Source organism: Brachyhypopomus gauderio, unplaced genomic scaffold, assembly GCF_052324685.1.
Source record: "Brachyhypopomus gauderio isolate BG-103 unplaced genomic scaffold, BGAUD_0.2 sc95, whole genome shotgun sequence".
NCBI classification, from domain to species: domain Eukaryota; kingdom Metazoa; phylum Chordata; class Actinopteri; order Gymnotiformes; family Hypopomidae; genus Brachyhypopomus; species Brachyhypopomus gauderio.
In genome coordinates, this window is record NW_027506916.1 from 317,601 (window position 1) to 345,063 (window position 27,463).

At 44.5% G+C, this 27,463-nt stretch overlaps 1 protein-coding gene across 1 annotated transcript; it reads right to left on the minus strand.

Moving 5' to 3' along the window:
- On the minus strand, positions 1-27,463 carry asic4b (acid-sensing (proton-gated) ion channel family member 4b). The gene is made up of 12 exons (XM_076992658.1): positions 27,408-27,463; positions 27,087-27,199; positions 25,163-26,234; positions 5,304-5,448; positions 4,574-4,701; positions 3,991-4,144; positions 3,491-3,544; positions 2,941-3,094; positions 2,113-2,204; positions 1,684-1,763; positions 1,406-1,585; positions 1-254 (listed from the first exon to the last, which is right to left on the minus strand). Exons 3-12 carry the CDS (start codon positions 25,754-25,756, stop codon positions 147-149), a joined length of 1,689 nt encoding a protein of 562 aa, XP_076848773.1. The 5' UTR covers positions 25,757-26,234; positions 27,087-27,199; positions 27,408-27,463; the 3' UTR covers positions 1-146.

Sequence of the window (27,463 nt, forward strand, 5' to 3'; positions counted from 1 at the left end):
GGGGGGGGGGGGGGGGGGGGTGTTCATAAGCTGCTCAACAAAGCCGCTCTGGCTCTAACTACAGTGGTGATGAACATGAATACACAACTGGCCAAGTTTTTCCATTCAGAGTCCAGTGAGTGATTATTGTAGATAGTGAGGTATCTCTAGCAGACACTGTCCTGTGACAGCACCGTGTGAGTGCTGTGCTGTTTTGGGAGTAGAGGAGCAGGATACACACCGCGGGGGGGATTCATCACCAAATCACTGGCCTCCTGTGGACAAACACACACCACCACAGGACATGGTCACACATCATCGTTATTGCACTCTCATAGCTGTGCCACAGAACACAGTCAGGCTGCATTGGAGAGAGCCTCCAATCAAGTTCTGGACTAGGGTTAATTATCAACTATGTTAGGGTTAATTATCAACTATGTTAGGGTTAATTATCAACGAGCTTAGGGTTCTACCAACCATCAACATTTTAAGGTAACTAAATAATTTGAAGCATTTCACTTGTATTGTTTTACAGGAGTAATATGTGTGAAAATTAATACCCAAGACTCTTTGATTTAATGAGAGCTTTTTTTCCATAATGATATTTGTTAAAATATTGGCGATAAGAGAGACAAAGTTCGCAATATTGAAGTGGCAGATTGTGGGTGTAACGGTGGTGTACCCGAGGGTAGAGATGGATCCATACGCAGGTGTAATATATATGAAGAAGCAATAATCAGACCCCGTAGGGAAGGCAGGTACACAAAATGGCGAGGCAAAAAGGGAGAGTCAAAAACCAGGCAGCGATAATCAAAAAAACCAAAAAAGACTTCAGAAAGGCAGGCAGAGGTACAAAAGGGCTAGGCGAAACAGGAGGGTATCAAAAGGCCAGAGCAGGGATCAAAAACCAGAATCAGTCAGAGTGCAATACAAGAATAAGGCTTGGTAGAGACACTCAGAGATGCAATATTTCGCACTGGTGGCTTGTGAACAAAGTCCTTAAGTAGGGTGTGGTGAGTTGCAAATTAGAGACAAGTGTGCTGGTCAATATTTCGGTGAGGGCGCCCTCTGGCGGTCACGGATGTGACTGACATTCCTGACAGTGGGGGACGGCCAACAAGGTTAGGGTTTTATTTTCCATCTCCTGTCCTAGAGCCTATCCTAGTATTGACTTTACTTGTATTTTGAACTTGTACTTGGACTTTTGAACATCTCTGGGGTTAGGTTGGGATTAGGTGTAGGTTTAGTGTTAGGGTTAGGTTAGGATTAGGGTAGTGTTAAGGTTAGGTTAGGTTAGTTGTAGGGTTATGGCTAAGGCACAGAGCAAAATGGTTCAGCAGGATTTTGTGTGGTGGCTTTCCGTGAAGGTCTCGTAAATTAAACCAAACGATCAGTCATATCCGTCACTCCGTGTTTCTGAACTTACTTTGGCTTTGACATCCTCTAGTGTGACAGTGCAGATGCTGCTGGAGGTCCGCTGGGCCCTACAGCTTTGTTCACGCAGGTTCTTTGTTCTCTGAATCTGGTTCTGGATCAGGGTTCTCTGGTTCTGTTGGTTCTGGCTGTTCTGTGGTCTCAGAAGAGTCTTGATTCTACACTTGGCCACCTGAAAGTGGGACATACACAGATGTAAAGGCAGCAGGGTTTCTTAGGGCTGTCTAGATAATCACCAACTCTTCAGTAAGGAGGTGTCATAAACAGTACCTCATAGATGTAGTCTAGTATCTCTAATATTGTGAGAATGCTGGCTCCAATGAACAGGCCCATCTGGCCCCCGATGTCTCCTGAATGTCACACAGACCAAAAAACAACAAGAGCTCATGAACAGAGAACTACATCAACAGGAGAACTACATCTCTACACAGGACTACATCTCTACAACTACATCTCTACTATATGTACTATATGTCTACAGAGGAACTACATCTCTACAGGGGAACTACATCTCTACAGAGGAACTACACCTCTACAGAGGAACTACACCTCTACAGAGGAACTACATCTCTACAGAGGAACTACATCTCTACAGAGGAACTACATCTCCATGCATGCATATTGTGGTTCTGACCTCCATATGCATTGAGGAAATGCCCTATAGCAATGTATCAGCATGGTGAGGGTGTGAGAACCTACCTAAAAGCCCGGCTAGGTCATACGCTGTCTTCTGCTCCATCATCTCAGAGTTCAGGGCTTCAAAGTAAATGTCCAGCACAAGGAAGTTGTCTCTGAGACACCAGAGATGGTTAAATAAAGACATTTAAAATCCCATCACCCAACAGCATGAAGTCCTTACCATGAGTTGAACAGAGCCAAGCACAGTCAAAATGAACACAGGGTCGGTGAACAAAGAGTCAGAGTAAACACAGGGTCAGTGTGGAATGGACATGTTAAGCAGCTTACTTTATAGATTTTGGAATACATAGTTTATTATATTCAGGGATGGGCTCTTTACACTTTGACCAACTAGAATTGTGATTGTGGTTCTGATTTTGTATGTGAGTGGTTCTGTATTTGAGTGGTTCTGTATGTGAGTGGTTCTGTATGTGAGTGGTTCTGTATGTGAGTGGTTCTGTATGTGAGTGGTTCTGTATATTAGTGGTTTTGAATGTGAGTGGTTCTGTATTTAAGTGGTTTTATATGTGAGTGGTTCTGTATGTGAATGGTTTGTATGTGAGTGGTTCTGTATGTGAGTGGTTCTGTATGTGAGTGGTTCTGTATGTGAGTGGTTCTGTATGTGAGTGGTTCTGTATGTGAGTGTGTGAGTGAAATGTAATTAGTAAAATACCAACAAGAGTAAAACAAGCTCCATGTGCTACTCACTAACAAATCAGGTGGTACACACACAGATCTGATTTTGTTAATAAGGTAAATGTAAGGCAGGTCTGAGTTATGTCATATTTAAACACCACTAAGTCTGGAGTGTTCACCATGTTTAGCCCAGATCTGAGTGTACATCCTCACCTGATGTATTCCTCAGTTTTGTGGTACTTGCGAGACAGATAGCGTGCTGAGCCTCTACTAGGGATCTTCACCATCGAGAGCTCTTTCCCATAGCGAGTTACATTACACGGAGTGTCACAGGAACAAACGTCTCTCCTGCTCTTCTCAAGCAGAGCTTAGTACAGCACAACAGAGAGCTGACAGTGAAGCCCGAAAGCAGCAGCAGCAAAGCATTAAAAACTCTATACACACACACTCTATACACACACACACTCTATACACACACACACTCTATACACACACACACACACTCTATACACACACACACACACACACACACTCTATACACACACACTCTATACACACACACACACACTCTATACACACACACACTTTTTACACACACATCTGTAGGTTTATAGCTCATTTAGCCTGTCATGTATTCTATAAACAAAGAATGTGAGTAGAATTTAAAAAACATAAATAGGTACTTATCAATGGAGTAATCAACACTAGAGATTATGTGGTGGAGTGTGTTCATTTTGAAAGGGAGTCCTGGAGTGGGTCTTACCAAGGGCTCGGTCAGCACACAGCGCTTTGGTGGGTGTGCAGACATCTGCGTTTCCTGCCGAGACATTTCACACATGAGCGTGTGGAAAAGGGTAAAGCAGAATAGTGCATACTGAGCAGGTGGTTTTACAGGTTCACACTGCTGATGATGGCTTAACTCATCTGGAGATATAAGGTAGCTGATAAACGCCTAGATGTAGAAATATTTTATTTGCAGTCCATCTGCGAGCTGCTTAATATCATGAGTGCTGGTTACACGACTCCCAGAAACACCACATCATCTTCTGCTGGGAGCAGAAGGCACTGCTTCTAGAAGCAGTAGAGGTGCAGGGTTTATGGTTTTACACTTTGGCAGGAGGAGCGGCTCATTTTAACAGGCCAGAAAGGGTGAAGGATGAGACACACACACACACACACACACACACACACACACACACACACACACACACACACACACACACACACACACACACACACACACACACACACACACACACACACCTGGCATATGTATCATCCTGCAGTTGCATTCTCTCTGCACGTGTATGCTCTCACAGTGCAGTCTGCAGGCGCTGACGCTGTAGGTGTCGTATCCAGGGATCACGGCTTCCGTTGGTGCACGACAGTTTCCCCAAGGCTGTGGCAGGTATGACAGCTGGCAGGATGCACACACACACACACACACACACACACACACACACACACACACACACACGCATAGGTGGGCCAGCCACTTCGTCCTCACAAATATAGCAATGTTGCTGTTTTGGCTTGTGGTCCTCATGTAGAGTAATACTAGAATGTGTGTGTCCTTGGTCTGGCAGACACAGAGGAATGGGGACAGTTGAGTGTTGGGTTCAGGAAAGTATGTAGATTTATCTGATTTTACTGCAATCCACTAACTAGTGGAAAACTGGACATGAAACTAGTTTCTATCATATCCACCTTGACTGTTACATTATCTAATAAAAACAATATAGATTACAACAATATTAAAACAACAAGATTCAAAATCAGCTTCATTCTCTAGGTTAACCCTATCTGCATACTGTATATCCCAAGTCTTCACTTGCTCAAATCATACCCTCTGTTCCTGACAGGACACAAAGGTCTGGAATCCCGGAGAGACTCCAAACCCTAGCTGGTGGATGTACGGAGGCTCGTCCTGACTGTGGATCTGGACACGGATCCCCGCCTCCAGAGTTGTCTCATCTGGGGAGACAGATCGGGAGCCCTGTTACCTGAGATCATCTGTCTGCTAATGTGCTACATTATGTTACAGGCACCCACACAACACCCAGTGTGTGCAGAAGGGAGAGAACAGCTGGCTGGCTGTTTCCTGCTGAACATCTCATACCATGTGCTGCATTATTCCTGCTAAGGTTTCATTTATCTAACACAGTTGTACATTTAAATGAGAGGAATTTATTTACAGATCTATTCTAGTTACTGCAGCTTTTGAAATAACCATCACAGGTCTCAAAATCCCAAACTTGATTCGAGCACATGGTGTGGATCTGAACACCTCAGGTATTACAGTAAATGCTCAGGTGTGTGTGGAGGGTTCGGGGACTACGCACTGGTCCCAGGTGTGTGTGGAGGGTTCAGGGACTACGCACTGGTTTCAGGTGTGTGTGGAGGGTTCGGGGACTACGCACTGGTCCCAGGTGTGTGTGGAGGGTTCAGGGACTACGCACTGGTCTCAGGTGTGTGTGGAGGGTTCGGGGACTACGCACTGGTCTCAGGTGTGTGTGGAGGGTTCGGGGACTACGCACTGGTCTCAGGTGTGTGTGGAGGGTTCGGGGACTACGCACTGGTCTCCCTCCAGATGGGAAGGTACTCGTCCTGCTGCACATCCAGCATCAGCTCCAGACCACGTCCTGTCCCGCCCTGCCGCGCCTGTTTGGCCAGGGTCCTGTTCCCGTTGAATGTGTAGCACTTGCCATAGCGAGTGTATACCTGTAGGTTACAAACACACACCACGGTGCTTTATTTCACCTATAACACACACCACGGTGCGTTTTACACCCATCACACACACCACGGTGCGTTTTACACCCATCACACACACCACGGTGCGTTTTACACCTATCACACACACCACGGTGCGTTTTACACCCATCACACACACCACGGTGCCTGATTACATCACACACACCAGGGTGTGTTTTACACCTATCGCACACACCACGGTGCCTGATTACACTTATCACACACACCACGGTGCGTTTTACACCCATCACACACACCACGGTGCCTGATTACACTTATCACACACACCACGGTGCGTTTTACACCCATCACACACACCACGGTGCCTGATTACACTTATCACACACACCACGGTGCGTTTTACACCCATCACACACACCACGGTGCGTTTTACACCCATCACACACACCACGGTGCCTGATTACACTTATCACACACACCACGGTGCGTTTTACACCCATCACACACACCACGGTGCGTTTTACACCCATCACACACACCACGGTGCCTGATTACACTTATCACACACACCACGGTGCGTTTTACACCCATCACACACACCACGGTGCGTTTTACACCCATCACACACACCACGGTGCGTTTTACACTCATCACACACACCACTCTTGCTTTTCACTTCTTCCAAGACGTCCATTAACAGGCCTGTTTAAGGGTTACATTAAACCCTTAAGGGTTAAGGGTTAAGGGTTTTGAGAAAATGCAATGGCATTATTGTACGGAAAGAAAAGAGAAGAATAAAGAGAGGAGAGAGAGAGGAGAAGGAGGCGAGAGAGGGAAGAAGAGGAGAGGAAAGAGGAGAGGAGATCTGTAGTTCTGATTATGAATAGACAACAATCCCTTATTCACTGTTGTGTCCTGATTGTAGAAGTTGACTGATAGAATAGAACTAATGCTAAGTGTAGAGTAGAGAGGAGCATAAATAAGAGTAGAGTATATAAAGTATGAGTAGAGGGTATATTAAGTATGAGTAGAGAGTATAGATTAAGTAAGAGTAGAGTAGAGAGTAGACTGGGGGTTCAGGGGTGAGACTGATTGTTGAGGTAATAGGAGTAGAGAGTGTTGAGGTAATAGGAGTAGAGAGTGTTGAGGTAATAGGAGTAGAGAGTGAGGTAATAGGAGTAGAGAGTGTTGAGGTAATAGGAGTAGAGAGTGAGGTAATAGGAGTAGAGAGTGTTGAGGTAATAGGAGTAGAGAGTGTTGAGGTAATAGTATTGAGGTAAATGAAAGCCGAGCATTAATTAAAAACAGAAAATCTCATTTAAAAAACAACAAAACCCCTGCAGCAAGCCTGTTGGCAGTCTCTACCTCACACACACACACACACACACACAAACACACACACACACAAACACACACACAACACACACACACACACACACACACACACACACACACACACACACACACACACACATACACACACACACACACACACACACACACATATACACACACACAAACACACACACCCACACACACACACAAACACACACATATACACACACACAAACACACACACACACACACACACACACACACACACACACACACACACACACACACAAACACACACACACACACACACACACACATACACACACACACACACACACACACACACACACACACACACACACACACACTCACACACACACACACACACACACACACACACACACACACACACACACACACACACACAAATCTCCCAGGCATTGTCCTATCATTCTACATGAGTTAACATGTTTTTCTCAGATCCTAAGTTCCCGCCCCTCTCAAGCCCCACCCCTCTCAGGCCCCGCCTCCCTCCTGGGTTTAGAGCACTTTCACTCCCACAGCCAGAGGCACTGAGAGCACAGCACTGTCCCCAGGGTCTCATGTTCACTCTGAGTGACTGAGTGGGAGAGTCACTGCAGGGTGACCTTCACACAGACCCTCTCCATGATAAAACACGATGGGTCAGGTCCTGTTGAAGCTTGGCACTCCCTGTAAGAGAGACTGACTGCCACCCACTAATATATATATATATATATATATATATATAAACACACACACACACACACACACACACACACACACACACACACACACACACACACACATTCTTGGTTGTCTCTTTTGTTCACTTCACTTCCTCTTGCTGTGTTTTTTGAGCATTTTCCATTTGCAAAAACTGTGTGTCTGGTCACATTTGAATGTTGTCAATTTTCATTCTTATTCGGTGATTAGGACATTTTGTAACACTAGATGAGAAGCTCCTCCCCTCCCATTGAATATTATTTTGAGCTCAGGCCAATCAGTGGCTACATACACTCCATCTTTACATCTGTGATTAACATACGTGTTGAACTGACATTTGTCATATCAGTCATGTGCTTCATTTCTGAGTTTACAGGAAGATGAGGCGGCATGACTCCATGTTTAAATTAGGGTTACTTATAATTAGGGATAGTTTTAATTAGGGTTAATTATAATTAGGATCAAGCTGTAAGGGCTGGCTGCAGCGTCATACCACCACCGGCCACCAGAGGGAGCCAACGAGCCAAACGAGCTACACCTGCTTTATAAGCAGCTCCCTCTAAGATACCAGTTGCTGAACTATTGGTCAGTGTTCTGGTGTATGAGACAGCCGGTATCTTTTGGTGGAAGTTTCTGGATTTGCTCTCCAGCCTCTTGTTCCTTTTCTCTTTAGTCCCTCTCTCTATGGATTAGGGTTAGCTTTCCTAATCGGTTATAATTCTTACTTTTTTGTTACTAATTGTATATTTTATTTAACGATAAACAAACAGACAAGTTTGTTCTCTCTTCTCCCAGTTTCATTTTGTCTTCTTTTGTTGGAGAGTTTATTTCTGTTTTTTCTCTACCCTAAACCCCTGTGGTGGCTCATGCTGTTCTTCCCTGGTTAGCCACCACGTTACAAAAGCATGTAGCACGGGAAGAGCTAGAGCTGAACCTGTACGTGGGTCAGCTCCATTAGCTCAGTGGGTTGAGCAAGGTTCTCCCAGTGACACTTCGCAACACATAGACATATGGAGTTCAAACCCTGTGTTGGGAAGCCTTCTTGTTGTGAAACTTAAATGTTAACATGTCATGTATTCCACTTTGAAAATTAAATATTCAAACTTAAATTTTGCATTCCATTCATAATAAACGGCCTTCCATACATTACTAAGGCCCTTTATACCATTCTTAAACCTGGGATCACTGCTTGTGGCTATATATTTTTTAACTTTGTTAATAGCAATTGAAATTCCATCCATCCATCCATCCATTGTGGTCCACTTATCGCTTATTCGGGTCGCGGGGGCAGTAGCCTAAGCAAAGAGGCCCAGGCTTCCCTCTCTCCAGTGGGGAATCCCAGGCATTCCCAGGACAGCAGAGCGATATAATCTCTCCAGTGTGTCTTGGGTCTTCTCTGGGGTCTCCTCCCAGTTGGACATGCCCTGAACGCATCACCACGAAGACACCCAGGGGACATCCGGACAAGATGTCCGAACCACCTCAACTGGCTCCTCTCTACATGGAGGGGCAGTGACTCTACTTCGAGTCTCTCCTGGATGACTGAACTCCTCACCTTATCTCTAAGGGAGAGCCCAGAAACCCTGCAGAGGAAACTTATTTCAGCCACTTGTATATGAGATCTCATTCTTGAATGCCTTCTCCAAATTCACAAAACACATGTGGACTGGTTGAGCTCCCACACGCCCTCTAGACGCTGATCCAGTGTTCCACCACCAGGACGGAACCACATCATTCCTCTTGAAACCGAGATTCGACTATCGAGTGGATTCTCTTCTCCAGCACCGCTGTGTAGACCTTACCGGGGAGATGAGTGTGATCTCTAGTAGATGGTAACTGTATATGCATTTTGTACATACAATGAAATACTCATTTACAAAAACTTGCCCCTTTAAATATATTGTTAACAGCAATAAGAACTGGTGTATGCACTGTAAAGCAATTTAAAAGTTCTGAGAATCAGGTAAACTTTGTAGCACAAACACACACACACATACTCATGCATGCGCACACATCTGCACACACACACACACACACACACACACACACACACACACACACACACACACATCACATCCCCTCGAGCCTCCTTCCTCTATACTTGGCCAGCTGCCAATCAGGTCTGTCAATGCAGAGTTGCTCCGTGTGTGTGTGTACATGTGTGTGTGTGTGTGTGTGTATAGGGTCTGGTGCACCCATCTGCCCACATGCGTGAGTTTGTTTAGTTTGCCATGAGCTCACGTTCACCTGTTTCATTTTCTGCTCGACTGCGTTTGGAGGTAATGACGCTGTAGAACGTTCTGGGTCTCTCCCACAGCGCTCTCTGCTCCTGCTGTGTGCCATGAATGCACAGCGTCGTACTTAATAATCAGCATGATTGATTCCCCGACGAGTTCCTGGCCTCTGCATCCCGCTGACGTCCTGTGCCACAAAGGCCATCCTGGCTTCTCTTTCCTGTCATCACGATTCTACAGTGCTCTAATCGTTATTCAGTTTTAGACAGTGTTTGAAATATTTAAGTTAATGACAAACGGACCACTATATCAAATTGTGCCAATTTACATGCAGAAACGTCATTTTTGCTCCTAGGTGAACCTTAGAAATATTGGTTATGGCAATTCTCCAAACAGCCAGTAAATAGCAAGGTGATAAAAATGATTGTGATCAAAAAAAGTGTGATTTCTGAAGTTAAAAAATGACTTCACTCTAACGGGAACTCTCATTTTCGCATTTAAAACAACACCAACAATAATAAAAAACACTAACAACATGTCCTGTCTCGTGACTGTCTGGCTGCAAGCCTTTGCTTAGAGAAGTTATGGGAAGGCAGCAAAACTCTATTGTCTTTACAGTTATCTTTTACAAATGTTAGAGCTTGAAATATGAAAAACATCACAGAATAAATGTTAAATGAAGTCCAGTCACAAACACAAAGATCCTTGAGTCTGAGTTGAATTCCTGCAAAGAGCTGCCAGGAGTGTAAATTTATATTAAACTTAGTCTCATCACCACCTTACTGTTAGCAAAGCTGCGTGAACAATGTAGCTTTCAGATTATATCAGATATGATCTGTTACTGTAACTTCAACTTGTAACTTCAAATTTGGTGCTCCATTATAGCCACACGTTCACACACACACACACACACACTCACACACACACACACACACACACACACACACACACACACACACACACACACACACACACACACACACACACACACACGTGTGCTCAACACCTTCCCTTTGTCAAAGAACAATCGCTGATTCCCAGAAGACGAGACCACACGGCATAAGTGAGAAACATGTTCATTCTTCATGTGCTCAGAACCCCGTTTATTGTTGTGTGTGTGCGTGTGTGTGCACGTATGTGTACAGTATGTGTGTGTGTTGTTTGGAGTGTATACTATGAAGTGGGTCGACAGAACTCAACAAAGATATATGACAGTCAGTGTGTGTGCACACTACTGGTGGAGTCATGCATCACACGCACAATGATACAAACCACATGCACATACAAACATTATTTACACATACATTACACTTTTTACATATACATTAACTTACACCTGCGTAAAACTGTACATGCACTTGCACTAGGCTTGTATGTAAGTAGGTGCGTGTGTGTAGATAAATTTAGCATGCCTGGAAGGCATCGTAACAATGCGTAGTGATCCGACATTTGTGTTGAGTCGCAAACAGGCTAAAACGGCCTTACTATATAAGACATCCTGATGAGTTAATAAGGTCTGATGAGTTATGGACATCTGAAAGATTACAGAGTATTGATCGGTCAAAGCTCCAATTAGAAATGATAAAATATGTGCTACTTTACTTTAGTAAATGTTCGCAATAAACGTCACTGGCACTGGGAGTGTGTTCTAAAAACTGATTAGATATATGTTCTGAACATTTCTTCCCCCACACGTCTACCCTGACCTCTTTCTTTACCATCCCCACCCACCCCCTCTCAACCGTGTGTGTGCGTGTGTGTGTGTGCGTGTGTGTGTGTGTGTGTGTGTGTGTGTGTGTGTGTGTGTGTGTGTGTGTGTGTGTGTGATTGTAAGTTTAAATTGAAGCATTAAAATAATTGTCCCTATAATCTCAGCTTGCTTCAGGCAACATTTTGACCAAGTCCTATTCCACTTAATCAGAGCAGATATATATCATGTGCTCCAGTAAACCAGCAAATAATTTCATTTTTGAATTGACCATGCACACCAGGCGGTAAAACTGGGTGAGTTTACCACCCTAACCCTAACCTTAACCCTACCCCAACCCCAAAACCTAACCATCCCCCTCCACCAGTCCTAAAACCTAACCTATGCCCTTTCATATTCCAAATATAACCTATCCTTCCCCTCCCCTAGCCCCTAACTTAGCCTGCTCCCCTCCCCCAACCCCTGACTTAACCTACTCCCCTCCCCCAGCCCCTAACTTAACCTACTCCCCTCCCCCAGCCCCTAACTTAACCTACTCCCCTCCCCCAACCCCTGACTTAACCTACTCCCCTCCCCCAGCCCCTGACTTAACCTACTCCCCTCCCCCAGCCCCTAACTTAACCTACTCCCCTCCCCCAGCCCCTGACTTAACCTACTCCCCTCCCCCAACCCCTGACTTAACCTACTCCCCTCCCCCAGCCCCTAACTTAACCTACTCCCCTCCCCCAACCCCTGACTTAACCTACTCCACTCCCCCAGCCCCTGACTTAACCTACTCCCCTCCCCCAGCCCCTGACTTAACCTACTCCCCTCCCCCAACCCCTGACTTAACCTACTCCCCTCCCCCAACCCCTGACTTAACCTATTCCCCTCCCCCAGCCCCTAACTTAACCTACTCCCCTCCCCCAGCCCCTAACTTAACCTACTCCCCTCCCCCAACCCCTGACTTAACCTATTCCCCTCCCCCAACCCCTGACTTAACCTACTCCCCTCCCCCAACCCCTGACTTAACCTATTCCCCTCCCCCAACCCCTGACTTAACCTACTCCCCTCCCCCAGCCCCTAACTTAACCTACTCCCCTCCCCCAACCCCTAACTTAACCTACTCCCCTCCCCCAGCCCTTGACTTAACCTACTCCCCATACCGTCCCTCAGGTTTTAACGCCACACTTCTCCCCGGGCTGCCAGCTACATCCCTCCAAGACCTACTCTACCTGTGTGCCTGTGCACATAAAGGCTTTTAACCCTTTTATTAGAAACCCTAATCCCAAAACCTAACCCTAAACCCTAACATTAACCCTAACAATTACTCTACCACCCAGTCACACAATACACACACACAGACACGCGCACACACACTCTGTGCAGTACACACGACAACTGAAGTGTGGACTGAGGACTTTGGTGAAGCGCTTCAGTGTATGAATGCACAGGAGTGTTAGGGTAAGGTTTAACTCAGAGTTCCTCCCTCTGCCCGATTTTGTTCCACTGTTAACATGATTGAGTAAGAGGTGAACATGGCAATTATGTTGAGCAACTTGAACACACACTGAATTTCCCGCTGGTCCAGAAATATAATCTGAAATCCATTTGCTATGTGCCTTTTTACATTTACATTTATGGCATTTGGCAGACGCCCTTATCCAGAGCGACTTACATTTTTATCTCATTTTTTATACAAGTGAGCAATTGAGGGTCAGGTGCCTTGCTCAGGGGAACCTCAGTCATGGCCTGGGGATCGAACCTGCGACCCTCCGGTCACAAGACCAGTTCCTTAACCACCAGGCCATGACAGGCCATTAGCTTTGAATATCTGCCTCCTTCCACCATGGCGGAAACCCGTGACCCGTTAGTGAACCACATTGGTCACCTTGGAGTTTTCAGAGCACTAAAAGCACAAATTACTTATTTGTGGTAATTTAAAATAACCACTAATCCTAAAAACTGTTGAAGGACAAGAAGAAGAAACACTGAATACATAATTCACAGCTCGCTGCTCGTGGTGCCGACCGGCCGGCTTGCAGAGCAAACTTTATATCTTTTATTGTTTTTAATCTTATAGTGTTTTTAGTGATTCTCTTAGTTTCTAAGTGTTCTATTTGCTCCTGACTCCGGTGAATACACTCTTGCCACCGTGCAACCTGTGTACTCACTAGCGCTAGCTTCTCTACAAACGCTAAGATCACAAATTACTTAAGATATGATATGAAATTACTGGCATATCCCCATCACTATGGACATTTACAGACTCCTCTGGACATTACTTCTGTTGTACTTTCTCCTCTCACAAAGGGATTACTTCCACCAATGGATTACATATCCCCGTCAACCAGCTCATTGTTTACTCCAGAGAGTTCCTGCTGTAGCTCGGCATAAAAAATCAACACACCATCAATACAGACTCTATTCCCGAGAAAATACTCCTTAAGGATTCATCTCACCATAATAACTCCACTCACCACAATCAGAAAGTAACCAGAACAAAAAGGCGGAATCAGAGCCAGACTAAAGCGGGAGACATGTACACAACAGCCGCTCAGCAAACGTGCGCTCACTCCATAACAAGTTAGATGAGCTACAAGCTCACTATGCACCACAGACATCAAACTATTGGCTGTCTCTCTCCGCCCCTACTATGTCCCTAGGGAATTTCCACAGCTATGTCTCATCCTGGTCTACATTCATCCCAGAGCTAATGATGCTACTGCTACGGAACATATCACAAACTCACTGAATAAGATGGAAACATGGAACACATCTCCACCGATGCACATAAATGTATCCTGGGTGACCACTGCTTCCCTGGTAAAGCCTTCAAAGGCTTTCAGCAATATATTACATGTACCACACATATGGGGAAGACACTTGAAAAATGTTTTGGGTCAGTCCCAAATGCATACAGGCCGGTTGCTCTCCCCCCTCTGGGCTCTGCTGAACTTGTTCCAACATACATTCCAGCCATAAGAAGAGTTAAGAAAGTTGTGCGTAACATCAGGCAGAGGACCAAAGACAGTATCTTGGCTCTCCAGGGATGTTTTGAATCAACAGACTGGACCAACCTGTCAAAAACATGGTGGCTGTGAACACTGTCACCAACCACTGCCCCGACACCATCCATGTAGATGGCAGCAGCCTTACTCCCCCCCCCCCCCCCCCCCCAATGACCTCAACCGCTTCTACAGCAGGTTTGAGAAAGATAATTCGACCCAGCTGGAAGAGATCAAGATTACACTCAAATCTACAAGCATGCATTTACCTTCTGCATTGCTGAGGTGACGAGAGCCCTGAAGAGGACCAGAGAGACCAGCTCACCTGGCCTGGATAACATCAGTGGTCGTGTGCTGCACAGAACAGTTAAGTGGCTTTTTTTTTTACCCTGTTCCAAAGCACCCTTGACAGTTGCACAGTCCCACAGCTATGGAAATACTCAACAGTCATTCCTATCCCCAAGAAGAGTACAGCCAAGTTACTCAATAACTTCAGACCTGTGGCTCTCACCTTCGTTGTGATGAAAGCATGGAGAGGATTGTTAAACATCACATCATCAACATCACCAACTGACAGATAGACCCTCTCGAGTTTGCTTATCACAAAACTCACATCCTGGCCCACAAACTTTCATCCCACTTTTACTTGGAGAATCAGGTTATTCTGTGATTACTGGAGTTTTTAATCAGAGAGAGTGCTGGTCAAAAATGTCTATTCCAACCAACTACACACATCCACTGGTTCTCCTTTTCTCTGCTCTTCATCCTGTACACAGACGACTGCAGATCCACTCAACCCAGTTCTTTCCTGGTCAAGTATGCAGACGATACAGTTCTCCTGTCCATGTTGTCGGGCCCATCACAGTCCCATGGTGCAGCCCTCCAGGGGTTTGTTGACTTGTGTGACAACTTATGTCTTGAGCTGAATGTCAGCAAAACCAAGGTGATAACCTTCTCCAAAAAACAGCTGGTGCCGGCTTCTTCAGTCACCACCTCAATGCCTGTCAAACTGGTGGAGGGCTACAAATATCTGAGTACCATCTTCGATGAATTTCAGCCACCTGAAATTCTCAGCCAACATGGAGGAGATTCTCTGGAAATGTCATCAGAGACAGTACCTCCTCAGGAAGCTCAACTCCTTGGGGTGAATATAGACATCATGCAGGCATTTTACTACTCTTTCATTGAGAGTATCACCACCTTCTCCATTACCTGCTGGTTCCACTCAACCAGTCTTTAGAACAGGAACTGCCTGCAGAGGAACATCACAATCTGTGGTGAAATCATTGGACTGCCACTCAGGAATCTGTCCACATTGTACGAACATTTAACACAGGCCAGCATACCAGATCACCCAAGACCCCTCCCACACTCTCTACACAGCGTTTGAATGGCCCTCAGGACGCCGGCTTCGTTGTCCAGCATGCAAGACACAGAGGAGAAGGGCGACCTTTGTACCCAGAGCTGTCCAACTCCTCAACTCATAACCCTTCAACTCCACCCCATAACATCAGTATGCTGTCTTTGCTAAAGTTCATTGCAAACAACTACGATTTAGCTATCCAGCTAGCGAACAACAATACACTCTTCACTTGCATCCTCCAAGGAACAGACAGTTGTTGTATTTGGGAGGATTTAATAAGGACAAATGTAATCTCATTTTTCTTCCTTTTCTCCTTCTTTTTATCATCTACATGCTTCCACTTGGTGATATTATCCGACAACATGGTCTTCAGTTCCATTGCTATGCAGATGACACACAAATATACATCAGCACGAAGCCTTCTGACCCATTGCCTCCTGATGCGTTGGTCAGCTGTTTAGTTGACATTAAAAGATGGATGAATAACAACTTCCTGAAACTGAACAGTAATAAATCCGAAGCCATTATTGTGGCCTCACCTTCCACACTCATGAAGATTGGCCAACCAACTATATCACTTCCAGGTTTCATCACATCCTCGGTGGCACAGGTTCGCAATTTGGGTGTTATTTTAGACTCCACACTCTCTCTGGACGCTCGCATAAAGAATGTCACCAAAATAGCTTTTTTCCATCTTAAAAACATCGCCAGACTGCGCCCCTCTCTTACTGACTCTGTGGCGGAGACATTTATACATGCTTTTATTACTTCTAGACTTGACTACTGTAACTCTGTTTTAATTGGGCTCCCTACGAGTAGCCTCAAGAAGTTGCAGTATGTCCAGAATTCAGCAGCTAGACTACTCACGTGCACCAGGACATGGGAACACATTACCCCCATATTAAAAGACCTGCACTGGCTTCCGGTCCATTACCGTATACAGTATAAAATACTACTTTTGGTTTTTAAATCCCTGCATAGTCTGGCTCCTTGTTACCTTTCTGGCTTACTGTCTACATATACTCCATCACGCTCACTTCGGTCTGCAGATGCTCACCTACTATCTGTACGCTCTGCAAAACTCAACACGTATGGTAGAAGAGTGTAGTGTTGTTGGTCCAAAACTCAACACGTATGGTAGAAGAGTGTAGTGTTGTTGGTCCTAAACTCAACACGTATGGTAGAAGAGTGTAGTGTTGTTGGTCCAAAACTCAACACGTATGGTAGAAGAGTGTAGTGTTGTTGGTCCAAAACTCAACACGTATGGTAGAAGAGTGTAGTGTTGTTGGTCCTAAACTCAACACGTATGGTAGAAGAGCATTTAGTGTTGTTGGTCCTAAACTCAACACGTATGGTAGAAGAGCATTTAGTGTTGTTGGTCCTAAACTCAACACGTATGGTAGAAGAGCATTTAGTGTTGTTGGTCCTAAACTCAACACGTATGGTAGAAGAGCATTTAGTGTTGTTGGTCCTAAACTCAACACGTATGGTAGAAGAGCATTTAGTGTTGTTGGTCCTAAACTCAACACGTATGGTAGAAGAGCATTTAGTGTTGTTGGTCCTAAACTCAACACGTATGGTAGAAGAGCATTTAGTGTTGTTGGTCCTAAGTTATGGAACTCTGTCCCCCTCTATCTCCGCACATGTACAACCCTAACTACTTTTAAGAAGCTCTTAAAAACGTACCTTTTTAGTATTGCCTTCTTAAATATGTAGGTTCACATGTGTATGTGTTTATGTATATGTGTGTGTTTATGTATATGTGTGTATATGTATATGTGTGTATGTGTGTGTCTATGTATATGTGTGTATGTGTGTGTCTATGTATATGTGTGTATGTATGTGTCTATGTATAAGTGTGTATGTGTGTGTCTATCTATATGTGTGTATGTGTGTGTGTGTGTATGTGTGTGTCTTTTCTCATCTGCTGCTTCTTTCTAATGTTTTTATTTATTTAATAATTTATTTTAAATTGTAATTTATTTTAAATTGTTGGTGATTTATTCTAATCCTTTTTAGTTATTATATAAGCTCTTGGTGCTTATTATATTGTAGTGTCCTTGTGTGTCTTGAAAGATGCTTATAAATAAAATTCTATTATTATTATTATTCTTGTAAAAAGATGAAGCTGATTTTGTGGACTTTAAGACAACAGATTAATATTGCTTACAGAATTACACACTTGGAGAACCCATGTGAATAAAACAATTTTTGCACTACTTCCTGTTTATGCCAATCCACTTACTGACTTCCCTTCCAGATTACCTATTCACAAACCATAAAAATAAACCATTGAATCTGAATCCAATACAATCAGACTGATGTATAGCGGACTCATAATAATTCCAACACTACAGACACACATACACACACATACACAATACACTTGCTACCTCACTGCAATTTCCACCCCCTGTATACACCTCTAACACTCAGTGACGTAATTTTTTTTATCATTCAGATGTGACATTGCACTATTTAGTTAATTTATATTGACTTTATTTCATATTTATATTTCTTATGTCATTGCTGCACTATGTGCCCTCAATTGCCCCACGGGGATGAATAAAGTTTTCTGAATCAGAATAATTGCTCTGCCACCCAAATCTTAACCCTGTATGTGACCCTGCACTTTCCTGAGTTTAGTTTGGATAACAAGCCAATGACAGCGAGACCTTATGAAACAGCCTCAAGGTGTTCTCCCAATGTCCTGGGGCTGTTGAGTCCTGTCCTGCTCCCACTGGGAGATTAGCCGTTCATGCACAATTACAATCCCCAGGACCCCCTTCTTATTGTACAGTCCCTGTCTCACACCGTTATACTTATCTACATCTCAATTACAACTGTTATTTTCCAAGGGGGTTATAGAGTAACAGTACATCAGGGAGATGTGATAGTAGAGTAAGTACACCAAGGAGATGGGATTATAGAGTAAGAGTAAATCAAGGAGATGGGATTATAGAGTAAGAGTAAATCAAGGAGATGGGATTATAGAGTAAGAGTAAATCAAGGAGATGGGATTAGGGTGTCCATCAAGGCCCATGCACTGGAAGCTTCGATGATTGTCTCCTACAAGTTCCATGGTTTCCTGATCCCTGGATCACCTGATCACCTGATCACCTGATCAAGTGTTTATGCTGACATGACACCTGTTTGCTTCTCCCAGGGGCAGTAAGTAGATTCCTGTAATTTCATTGTGATAGTAATTTGTCTTTTAGATTTCGGGACTATTTAACTAAATACTAATACTCAGTAGATTAGAGTTGAAGACACCATTGAACTAGGATGCTGTTGAAATACAGGAACCAATACTGATACTTAGAAGTGTAAAATAAGTATGAGCTCTATATCAGACAATGATGAGTACAATAACAAAGTTAAGCAATATGTAATAGATTTCAGCTGCTCAACAATCCTCAAATACATAAATCTTCAGTCTGTGTTTGAAGACTGCAAGGGACTGCAAGCTGTCCAGACAGTCAATGGAAGATTGTCCCACCATCTGTGAGCAGGACAGAGAAAATTGTCCATGACTGAAACTGCAGCGTGATGCTTCAAACTGCACTGCTCTTGAGGATGTAAGTTCTTGAGGTCAGATCAGGCTTTGTGTCTGTTGTTGATTTAGTTTGGTATTTAGTCCCTGTCGTTTGTATGACATGGTGTAGCACATTGAATTGAATTAATTTATTAATGACCGTTTGAATTAATTCATGATTGATTCAAAGATTGGAAGTTTATTTGTCGATGTACGATTGTCTGTGCACTTCGCTAGTTCCCTGTTCAGTTGACTTGCATTTTTCATGGTTTATGGTTGGTTCTGAACTCCCTGTTCACCTTCTCATGTCTTTCCTGTCTCTGTAGTGATTACCTTTCCTAGTTCAAGTTTGCTGAGTTTAGACTCCTGGTTCGTGTTTAAGCCTTCTAGGTGGTATATTGCTCTGTTTATGGATTATGTTGAATGGTTATATTCTCTGTTCAGTTTCCCATTAGTCCCATTTCCATTAGTCTCGTTAGTGCATGCTCCTGTACCTGATAGATGTTCAAAGTCTAGAATCCTTGATATTATACTCCCCTCACTTGTTATTGTCTTGAACATTGAAGACCAAAGGTTGAAGACCAGGAGGTTGAAGTGCTTCTATTTTCAGTTGTAGAGAGAAACCAGCAAGCACAAAGTTGTACTAGTTGATCTTTGACCTGACGAGACTACACACACAACTGGGCAGCTTCCTGTGAGACAACAGAGTGAATCCTTCATATGTTACAAAGGAGAAATCTGCAAAAATGGGTCAGATTTGAAATATGAGATGAGACTGACAACTGGTTGTTCAAATTTATGCCCAGGCCTCTTCAGATAGTAATACCAGGGAACTGTAGAAGGAAACTTTAAGGTCATGGCGAGGTAATCAAGTGCTTTGAGAAGTTCTCAGCCATAGGAAGGTAGACCTTCCACTATTGCTGGATCTCCACCAGTCTGCATATGGCTGGGAGAGACTGAGGCATTCTCCCCTACATTCTGATGTAGGGGTGTGAACACTGGTGGGAGCACAGGGAAAGGACTGGTGGATTACTACAACCTTCTCCTCAAAGAAGTGATGACGGAGGATTTGGTCTGTATTCTAAATCTTGTCTGCTACTTTCTCTAAGAGCTCATCTAAGGCACATTTGGGATGAAAAGGTTATATGTCAAACAAATTAGGAAGATTTTGGGGTAACAAAACCCTAAAAGTTATGCGTTTAGGAATCATCTTGCTGCTACAAGGATGAAAAAGTGTTCTACAACAAAAAGATTTTAAAGATTTTAAAGATTTTAAAATGTAACTGACTTCTGCAGAACTTCTTGAATAGAGGACTATGTATGTACATGAGAAAATATCCCAGATAAAAATATTTATCTTGGCCTTCGCCCGATGATGCTGAGATTGGCTCCAGCCCCCCTGTGACCCATAGGAAAGATAATGGACTGATGGATGGATGAAATATATTCTTTGTGACAAAAGTACCCAAACCCTCCTAACAGATTAGGTTTTTAGATATTTTGTCAAACTGGTTGGAAGAACAAAACAGAGTTTTTGCAAACTTAGCATGAGCAGAAGTGTGCTTGTCTGAGCATGTGAGCGGAGATTAGTAACACAAGAGGAGATTAGTAATGTGAGCGGAGATTAGTAATATGAGAGGAGATTAGCAATGCAATAGGAGATTAGTAATGTGAGCGGAGATTAGTAATATGAGAGGAGATTAGCAATGCAAGATGAGATTAGTAATGCGAGCAGAGATTAGGGACGTAAGAGGAGATTAAAACTCAGATGATTTGGCCATTCTGACAGTCCCATCCATTACTAGCTCCTCTTGTGAGAACTTTGATTAATGTTTTACATGACATTCATTAATTTATGCAGCTCTAATATGAAAATTCAACCCCACAAAATGATTGCAGTGCTAGTGGACAGCAGTGGAGGAGCTGGATTTATGTTTTGAGTTTCTGTCGATCTGCAGGGGGCTTGTTGCTTTATTTGTCTCCATGGCTGCTGTGCATAGTCATTATTCACAGAACAGATCCACACACACACACACACACACACACACACACACACACACACACACACACACACACACACACACACACACACACACACACACACACATTGACACGCCTAGAACTAAGACAAAACAAAAGGTTTTGCTAATTACGGGTACAAAAGCTTCTTGCTTGGAACTGTTCCAAATCTGATTCCTACACCAAACTTAACGTTAACCCTACATGAGCCTTACAATAACCTTAACCCTACATGAGCCTTACATTACATCTAACCCAACCCTACATGATCCCTACAATAACCTTAACCCTACATGAGCCTTACATTACATCTAACCCAACCCTACATGATCCCTACAATAACCTTAACCCTACATGAGCCTTACATTACATCTAACCCAACCCTACATGATCCCTACAATAACCTTAACTCTACATGATCCCTACTCTAATTCTACCTTAACCCTAATCATTCTGGTGAAGAACAAAAATGGATCTGAAATGTTTGAGATGTCGTGTTTTAACACCAGTCTGGGATCAAACTTGAACCTCACTATCTCACAGAGCACACACTAATCACCATCTCACAGAGCACACACACTAATCACCATCTCACAGAGCACACACACTAATCACCATCTCACAGAGCACACACACTAATCACCATCTCATAGAGCACACACACACTAATCACCATCTCACAGAGCACACACACACTAATCACCATCTCTCAGAGCACACACTAATCACAATCTCTCTGAGCACAAACTAATCACCATCTCTCAGAGCACACACACTAATCACCATCTCACAGAGCACACACACACTAATCACCATCTCTCAGAGCACACACTAATCACAATCTCTCTGAGCACGAACTAATCACCATCTCACAGAGCACACACACTAATCACCATCTCACAGAGCACACACACTAATCACCATCTCTCAGAGCACACACAAACTAATCACCATCTCTCAGAGCACACACTAATCACAATCTCTGAGCACGAACTAATCACCATCTCTCAGAGCACACACACTAATCACCAACTCTCAGAGCACACACACTAATCACCATCTCACAGAGCACACACACTAATCACCATCTCACAGAGCACACACACACTAATCACCATCTCTCAGAGCAAGAACTAATCACCATCTCTCAGAGCACACACACTAATCACCATCTCTCAGAGCACACACACACACTACTCACCATCTCACAGAGCACACACACACTACTCACCATCTCACAGAGCACACACACACACTACTAACCATATCTCAGAGCACACACACACTAATCACCATCTCACAGAGCACAAACACTAATCACCATCTCTCAGAGCACACACACACTAATCACCATCTCACAGAGCACACACACTAATCACCATCTCTCAGAGCACACACACTAATCACCATCTCTCAGAGCACACACACACTAATCACCATCTCACAGAGCACACAATAATCACCATCTCTCAGAGCACACACACACTAATCACCATCTCTCAGAGCACACACACACTAATCACCATCTCTCAGAGCACACACACTAATCACCATCTCTTAGAGCACACACACTAATCACCATCTCTTAGAGTACACACACTAATCACCATTTCTCAGAGCACACACACTAATCACCATCTCTCAGAGCACACACACACTAATCACCATCTCTCAGAGCACACACACTAATCACCATCTCTTAGAGCACACACACTAATCACCATCTCTTAGAGTACACACACTAATCACCATCTCTCAGAGCACACACACTAATCACCATCTCTCAGAGCACACACGAATCACCATCTCTCAGAGCAAGAACTAATCACCATCTCTCAGAGCACACACACTAATCACCATCTCACAGAGCACACACACTAATCACCATCTCTCAGAGCACACACACACTACTCACCATCTCACAGAGCACACACACTAATCACCATCTCATAGAGCACACACACACTAATCACCATCTCACAGAGCACACACACACTAATCACCATCTCTCAGAGCACAACGTTGTCATCATATCTCTGAGCACACACTAATCACTATCTCTCTGAGCACACACTAATCACTATCTCTCTGAGCACACAATAATCACTATCTCTCTGAGCACAAACAATGTAAAACAGCTGATGTCATAATGGTTCAGTCTAATCTTGGCAGACGCTGTCCCAGAGTGCTACTGAATTCACCCACCAGATCTGATCCATAAATGACCAAACATCATTCCACCATAATCAGACCTCACCAACAATAACTAGCACATACTGTAAGGCACAACACCAAATGTACACAAACAAATGTATACACACACACACACACACACACACACACACACACACACACACACACACACACACACACACACACACACACACACACACACACACACACACACACACACACACACACACATACAAATGTAGCAGGAGCACACTAATCACCCACTCTACCTGGAGCACACACTAATCGCCCACTCCACCATATCCTGACTGCGACCAACCTGGGTCACCTGGAGATTGACGAATGGAGTCCTCTTTACAGTAATAGGTGCATTTGTGGGAGCTTAACGAAGTGAGGCGTAATTTGGGCAGATGGGTTCTGCCAGTGGTATCACATGCATTCATTTCAAAGACAATGAAAATTGAAAATCTTTTTCTCTCCTCCAAGCTGGTTTTGTTAATGCATAAATCCTGTCCATATCCTGCATATTTCATCTGTCTTATGGCCAAAACAACTTTTCCATCAGGAGAGACAAACTGACCTTACAGAAATAGAAAGAGATGGTAAAAAGTGATAAAACTGCTTGTCTGAGTGAGCACCAGATACAGATGTAAACCAGCAACAGTGCAGATCAACCACAGAACAACTTTGTGTCTTTGTCAGGATTCCTCAGAGAAGCCCTAATTGACTGAAGATTTCACAGAGCAGCACACTTGACTGTGTTAGGGTTAGTGACCTAATAAGGTCTGTCAGTAAACGTTGTTAATGTTTTACAATATTACAAAGAAAACTCTGGATGGCAACAGGTGGTGTAGTATAGTGTATTGTAGTGTAGTGTGGTATAGTATGCTGTGGTGTAGTGTAGTGTAGTGTAGTGTAGTGTGCTGTGATGTCGTGTAGTGTAACAGAAATATCTTGGCTAACTGCAGTTTAAGGGCTCATTGACACAGTGTGTTCCCACATGCAGTTACAACACAAACCACAAAACAACACTAATACAGCCAATGTAGTGTCAGGTGTTATGATTTGATCCTTCCCTGTTCTCAGGAAGGCCCACCAGCAGCAGGGATCATTAGAGGGGAAGCTGTCAGGAGGCAGGTGCACATTTACAACACTTGTAATGGGAACTGATTTAAATACTACTGCAGTCAGCTAGTCACAGTGGATGAGAAATTAAATTCATGTGGTTCAACCCAAGCTGCATGCGACTGCCCTCTCTAATGTGGATCACTTTCACATCCTCCCGTGATCACTTCACAGTGAGAACCACAATCCCTAGCCCGAACACCCTAACCCTAACACTCTAACCCTAACCCTTTAACCCTGCTATTTCCTGGTAAAATAAAGTTAAAATTAAAAAATTAAAAATAACTACAACACTCTAACCCTAACGCCCAAACTCTTACACTCTAGCATTTGTTTCTTCCCAATCCAGAGAATATCTGTCTGTATCAGATACACACTGTGCCAAAAGGCCTGAGGCTTCACCCATAACCCAACAACAAGTACAATGTAGCCTGTCAGAGAGAAACAGCAGGCTCAAATGAGCCAATCAGCACTCACCACACTGAAGTCATGTACAGAGCAGTTCTGGCCACTGAAGTTGCAGCTCTTTAGCATGTCCTCCAGCTGGTGGCCTGTGCGCTGGAAGATATCCAACATGTCAGGTGGTGGGTACTGCAGTTCGCCCGGCCGGTGCCCACGATGGCTCTTGGGCGGCAGGCCCGTGAGGTTGGTCAGGTGGTAGATGTCGGCATCGGTCAGGGCGGAGAAGCGGAAGCGGTTGACGTTACAGAGCGTCACGGCGGGGAAGGTGAGTTCACGCCGGCTCTCCTCGCTCAGCGCAGCCAGGTGTGGGTGTTGGAGGTACATGGTGGTGCTCTGTGAAGCCTGGTACAGGAAGGCCGTCAGTGATGCCAACAACGCCAGGGCCCACGCCACCTGCCTCGCCCCCATTCGCCCTGACCCTGCTTGTACCAGAACCTGGGACAGGCCATGCAAGGAAGACGAGCTGGCGAAGGCAGCCAGGTCTGCCACGCCTCCCCTGGGTCGGCTGAGGCACTCTTCTGATGTTCTGGCCCCTCCCTCTTTGGACCGGCCCACCTTGGACTCATCCTCCTTGGCGAACTTGATTTTGCAGACAAACTCGATGGGCATGTGGCTCGCCAGGGCTGTGCTTGCAGAGCCCACCGCGGAAGCCTCCGGTCTCTCCTGGTAACGTCTCCGGTCTCTCCTGGCGACGCCTCTCTGAGTTCGGCCACTCGCTCCTTTTTTACCTGCTGCAGTGCACTCTGGTTCCACTGCACTCTGATCTCTCTCACGTTCTGTCTGATCTCTCTTCTTTACAGTAAGCTGGTATCTCCGAATATTTCCCGCTCTAGGTGCTCTCACTTTCCTTTATGTCTGTCCACTGTAGGCAGGTGGAAGTGTGGCACTGAGCTTCAGGGAGGAGAAAGTCGAGTTTGCTCTGCTGGCAGGAAGTGTGCGGGCAGTGGGCAGGACGGGGAGCACGGAGAGGTTTGGAGAAAGTGAAGAGGCACACAGCACCAGCGGTCCCTGCTGCTCCTGGCAACTGCGACGGTGAGAGCCGTGTAGGTTCCAGAGCGAGAATACGAGTGTGGGCTGGAGATGCTCACTGAGAGTGAGAGACAGAAAGAGGAGGGGGAGAAGAGGAAAAGAGAGAGAGGAGAGAGAGGGAGTGGAGAGAAAGAGAGGGAGGGAGGGACACGGGATAGAGAGCAGAGAGAGAAGGAATGAGAGAGAGGAAGAGGAAGAGATGGAGTGAGAGAGAGAGAGAGAGAGAGAGAGAGAGAGAGAGAGAGAGAGAGAGAGAGAGAGAGAAAGGAGGGGAGTAACCGCTTTGCTTGTCAGCTCCACATTTTGTTTCTCTTACTCTCTGCCCCTGATCCAGCCATTGCCCGGTGTCCCTCACACACATTACTGAGGGAGAGAGGACAGAGTGAGAGAGTGATGACAAGACACACTTTCTAAACACAGCCATGCTCTCCTCTCAAGGACCGGATATAGAGCAGATGCAGACGGAGAGTTATTTAATAATCCATAAGTGAAGCTGGCTTGGGTTATTTTCCTCTCAGTGGAGACCACACCCACCTCCACAGATTATTACATCTGTGATCTCACAGATTATTACATCCACTTAAAGAGAATCTCACAGATTATTACATCTGTGATCTCACAGATTATTACATTCACTTAAAGAGAATCTCACAGATTATTACATCTGTGATCTCACAGATTATTACATCCACTTAAACAGAAGCTCAGATTATCACATCCACTTAAAGAAGATTTTCACTCTCTTCTTCCTACACATGCTTCCTACACTCTCTCTCTGCACCAACCCTGCCCAAATTCCTGAAGGTGGGCGCATGTGCGTGAGTTATCTGCCCCCTAACACAAAAACAACTCCATCACTGTGTGTGTGTGTGTGTGTGTGTGTGTGTGTGTGTGTGTGTGAAACACATACTGTGATGGTCTAGGTAATGAAGACTGAGGGACGTGTACAGGGGTGTGTTGATCAGTCCTTCTCTCTCTCTCTCTCTCTCTCTCTCTCTCTCTCTCTCTCAGGCAGAGGCTGGGCTATTGATCAGACGTGAATAAGTAATGAAGAAGCATGATCCTGACGTTCAGACACCCACATGCCAAGCAGGCAGCATCTGGACAGGTTTATTCTCTGTTAAATGTATCCAATCATACAGCCATTTATGGCTCCCAGTCATCATAAATGATGCACATAATGATGCCCATAACAATGTCCATAAAGTCAGCTGTGTGGAGCAGCACTAACCCTAACCCTGGTCTCTGGGGTTTTCACTGCTTTGTCCCTCGAGTCCATTTACAGCA

Bases quoted from the DNA above. Each gene is read 5' to 3' on its own strand.
- asic4b (XM_076992658.1), bottom strand. From the start codon at position 25,756: ATGCCCATCGAGTTTGTCTGCAAAATCAAGTTCGCCAAGGAGGATGAG. The intron at 5,449-25,162 runs GTGAGTGCTGAT...TGTAACCTACAG, and splicing joins CTGTACATGACTTCAGTGTG to GTATACACTCGCTATGGCAA. The intron at 255-1,405 runs GTAAGTTCAGAA...GTTTGTCCACAG, and splicing joins TAGAGGATGTCAAAGCCAAA to GAGGCCAGTGATTTGGTGAT.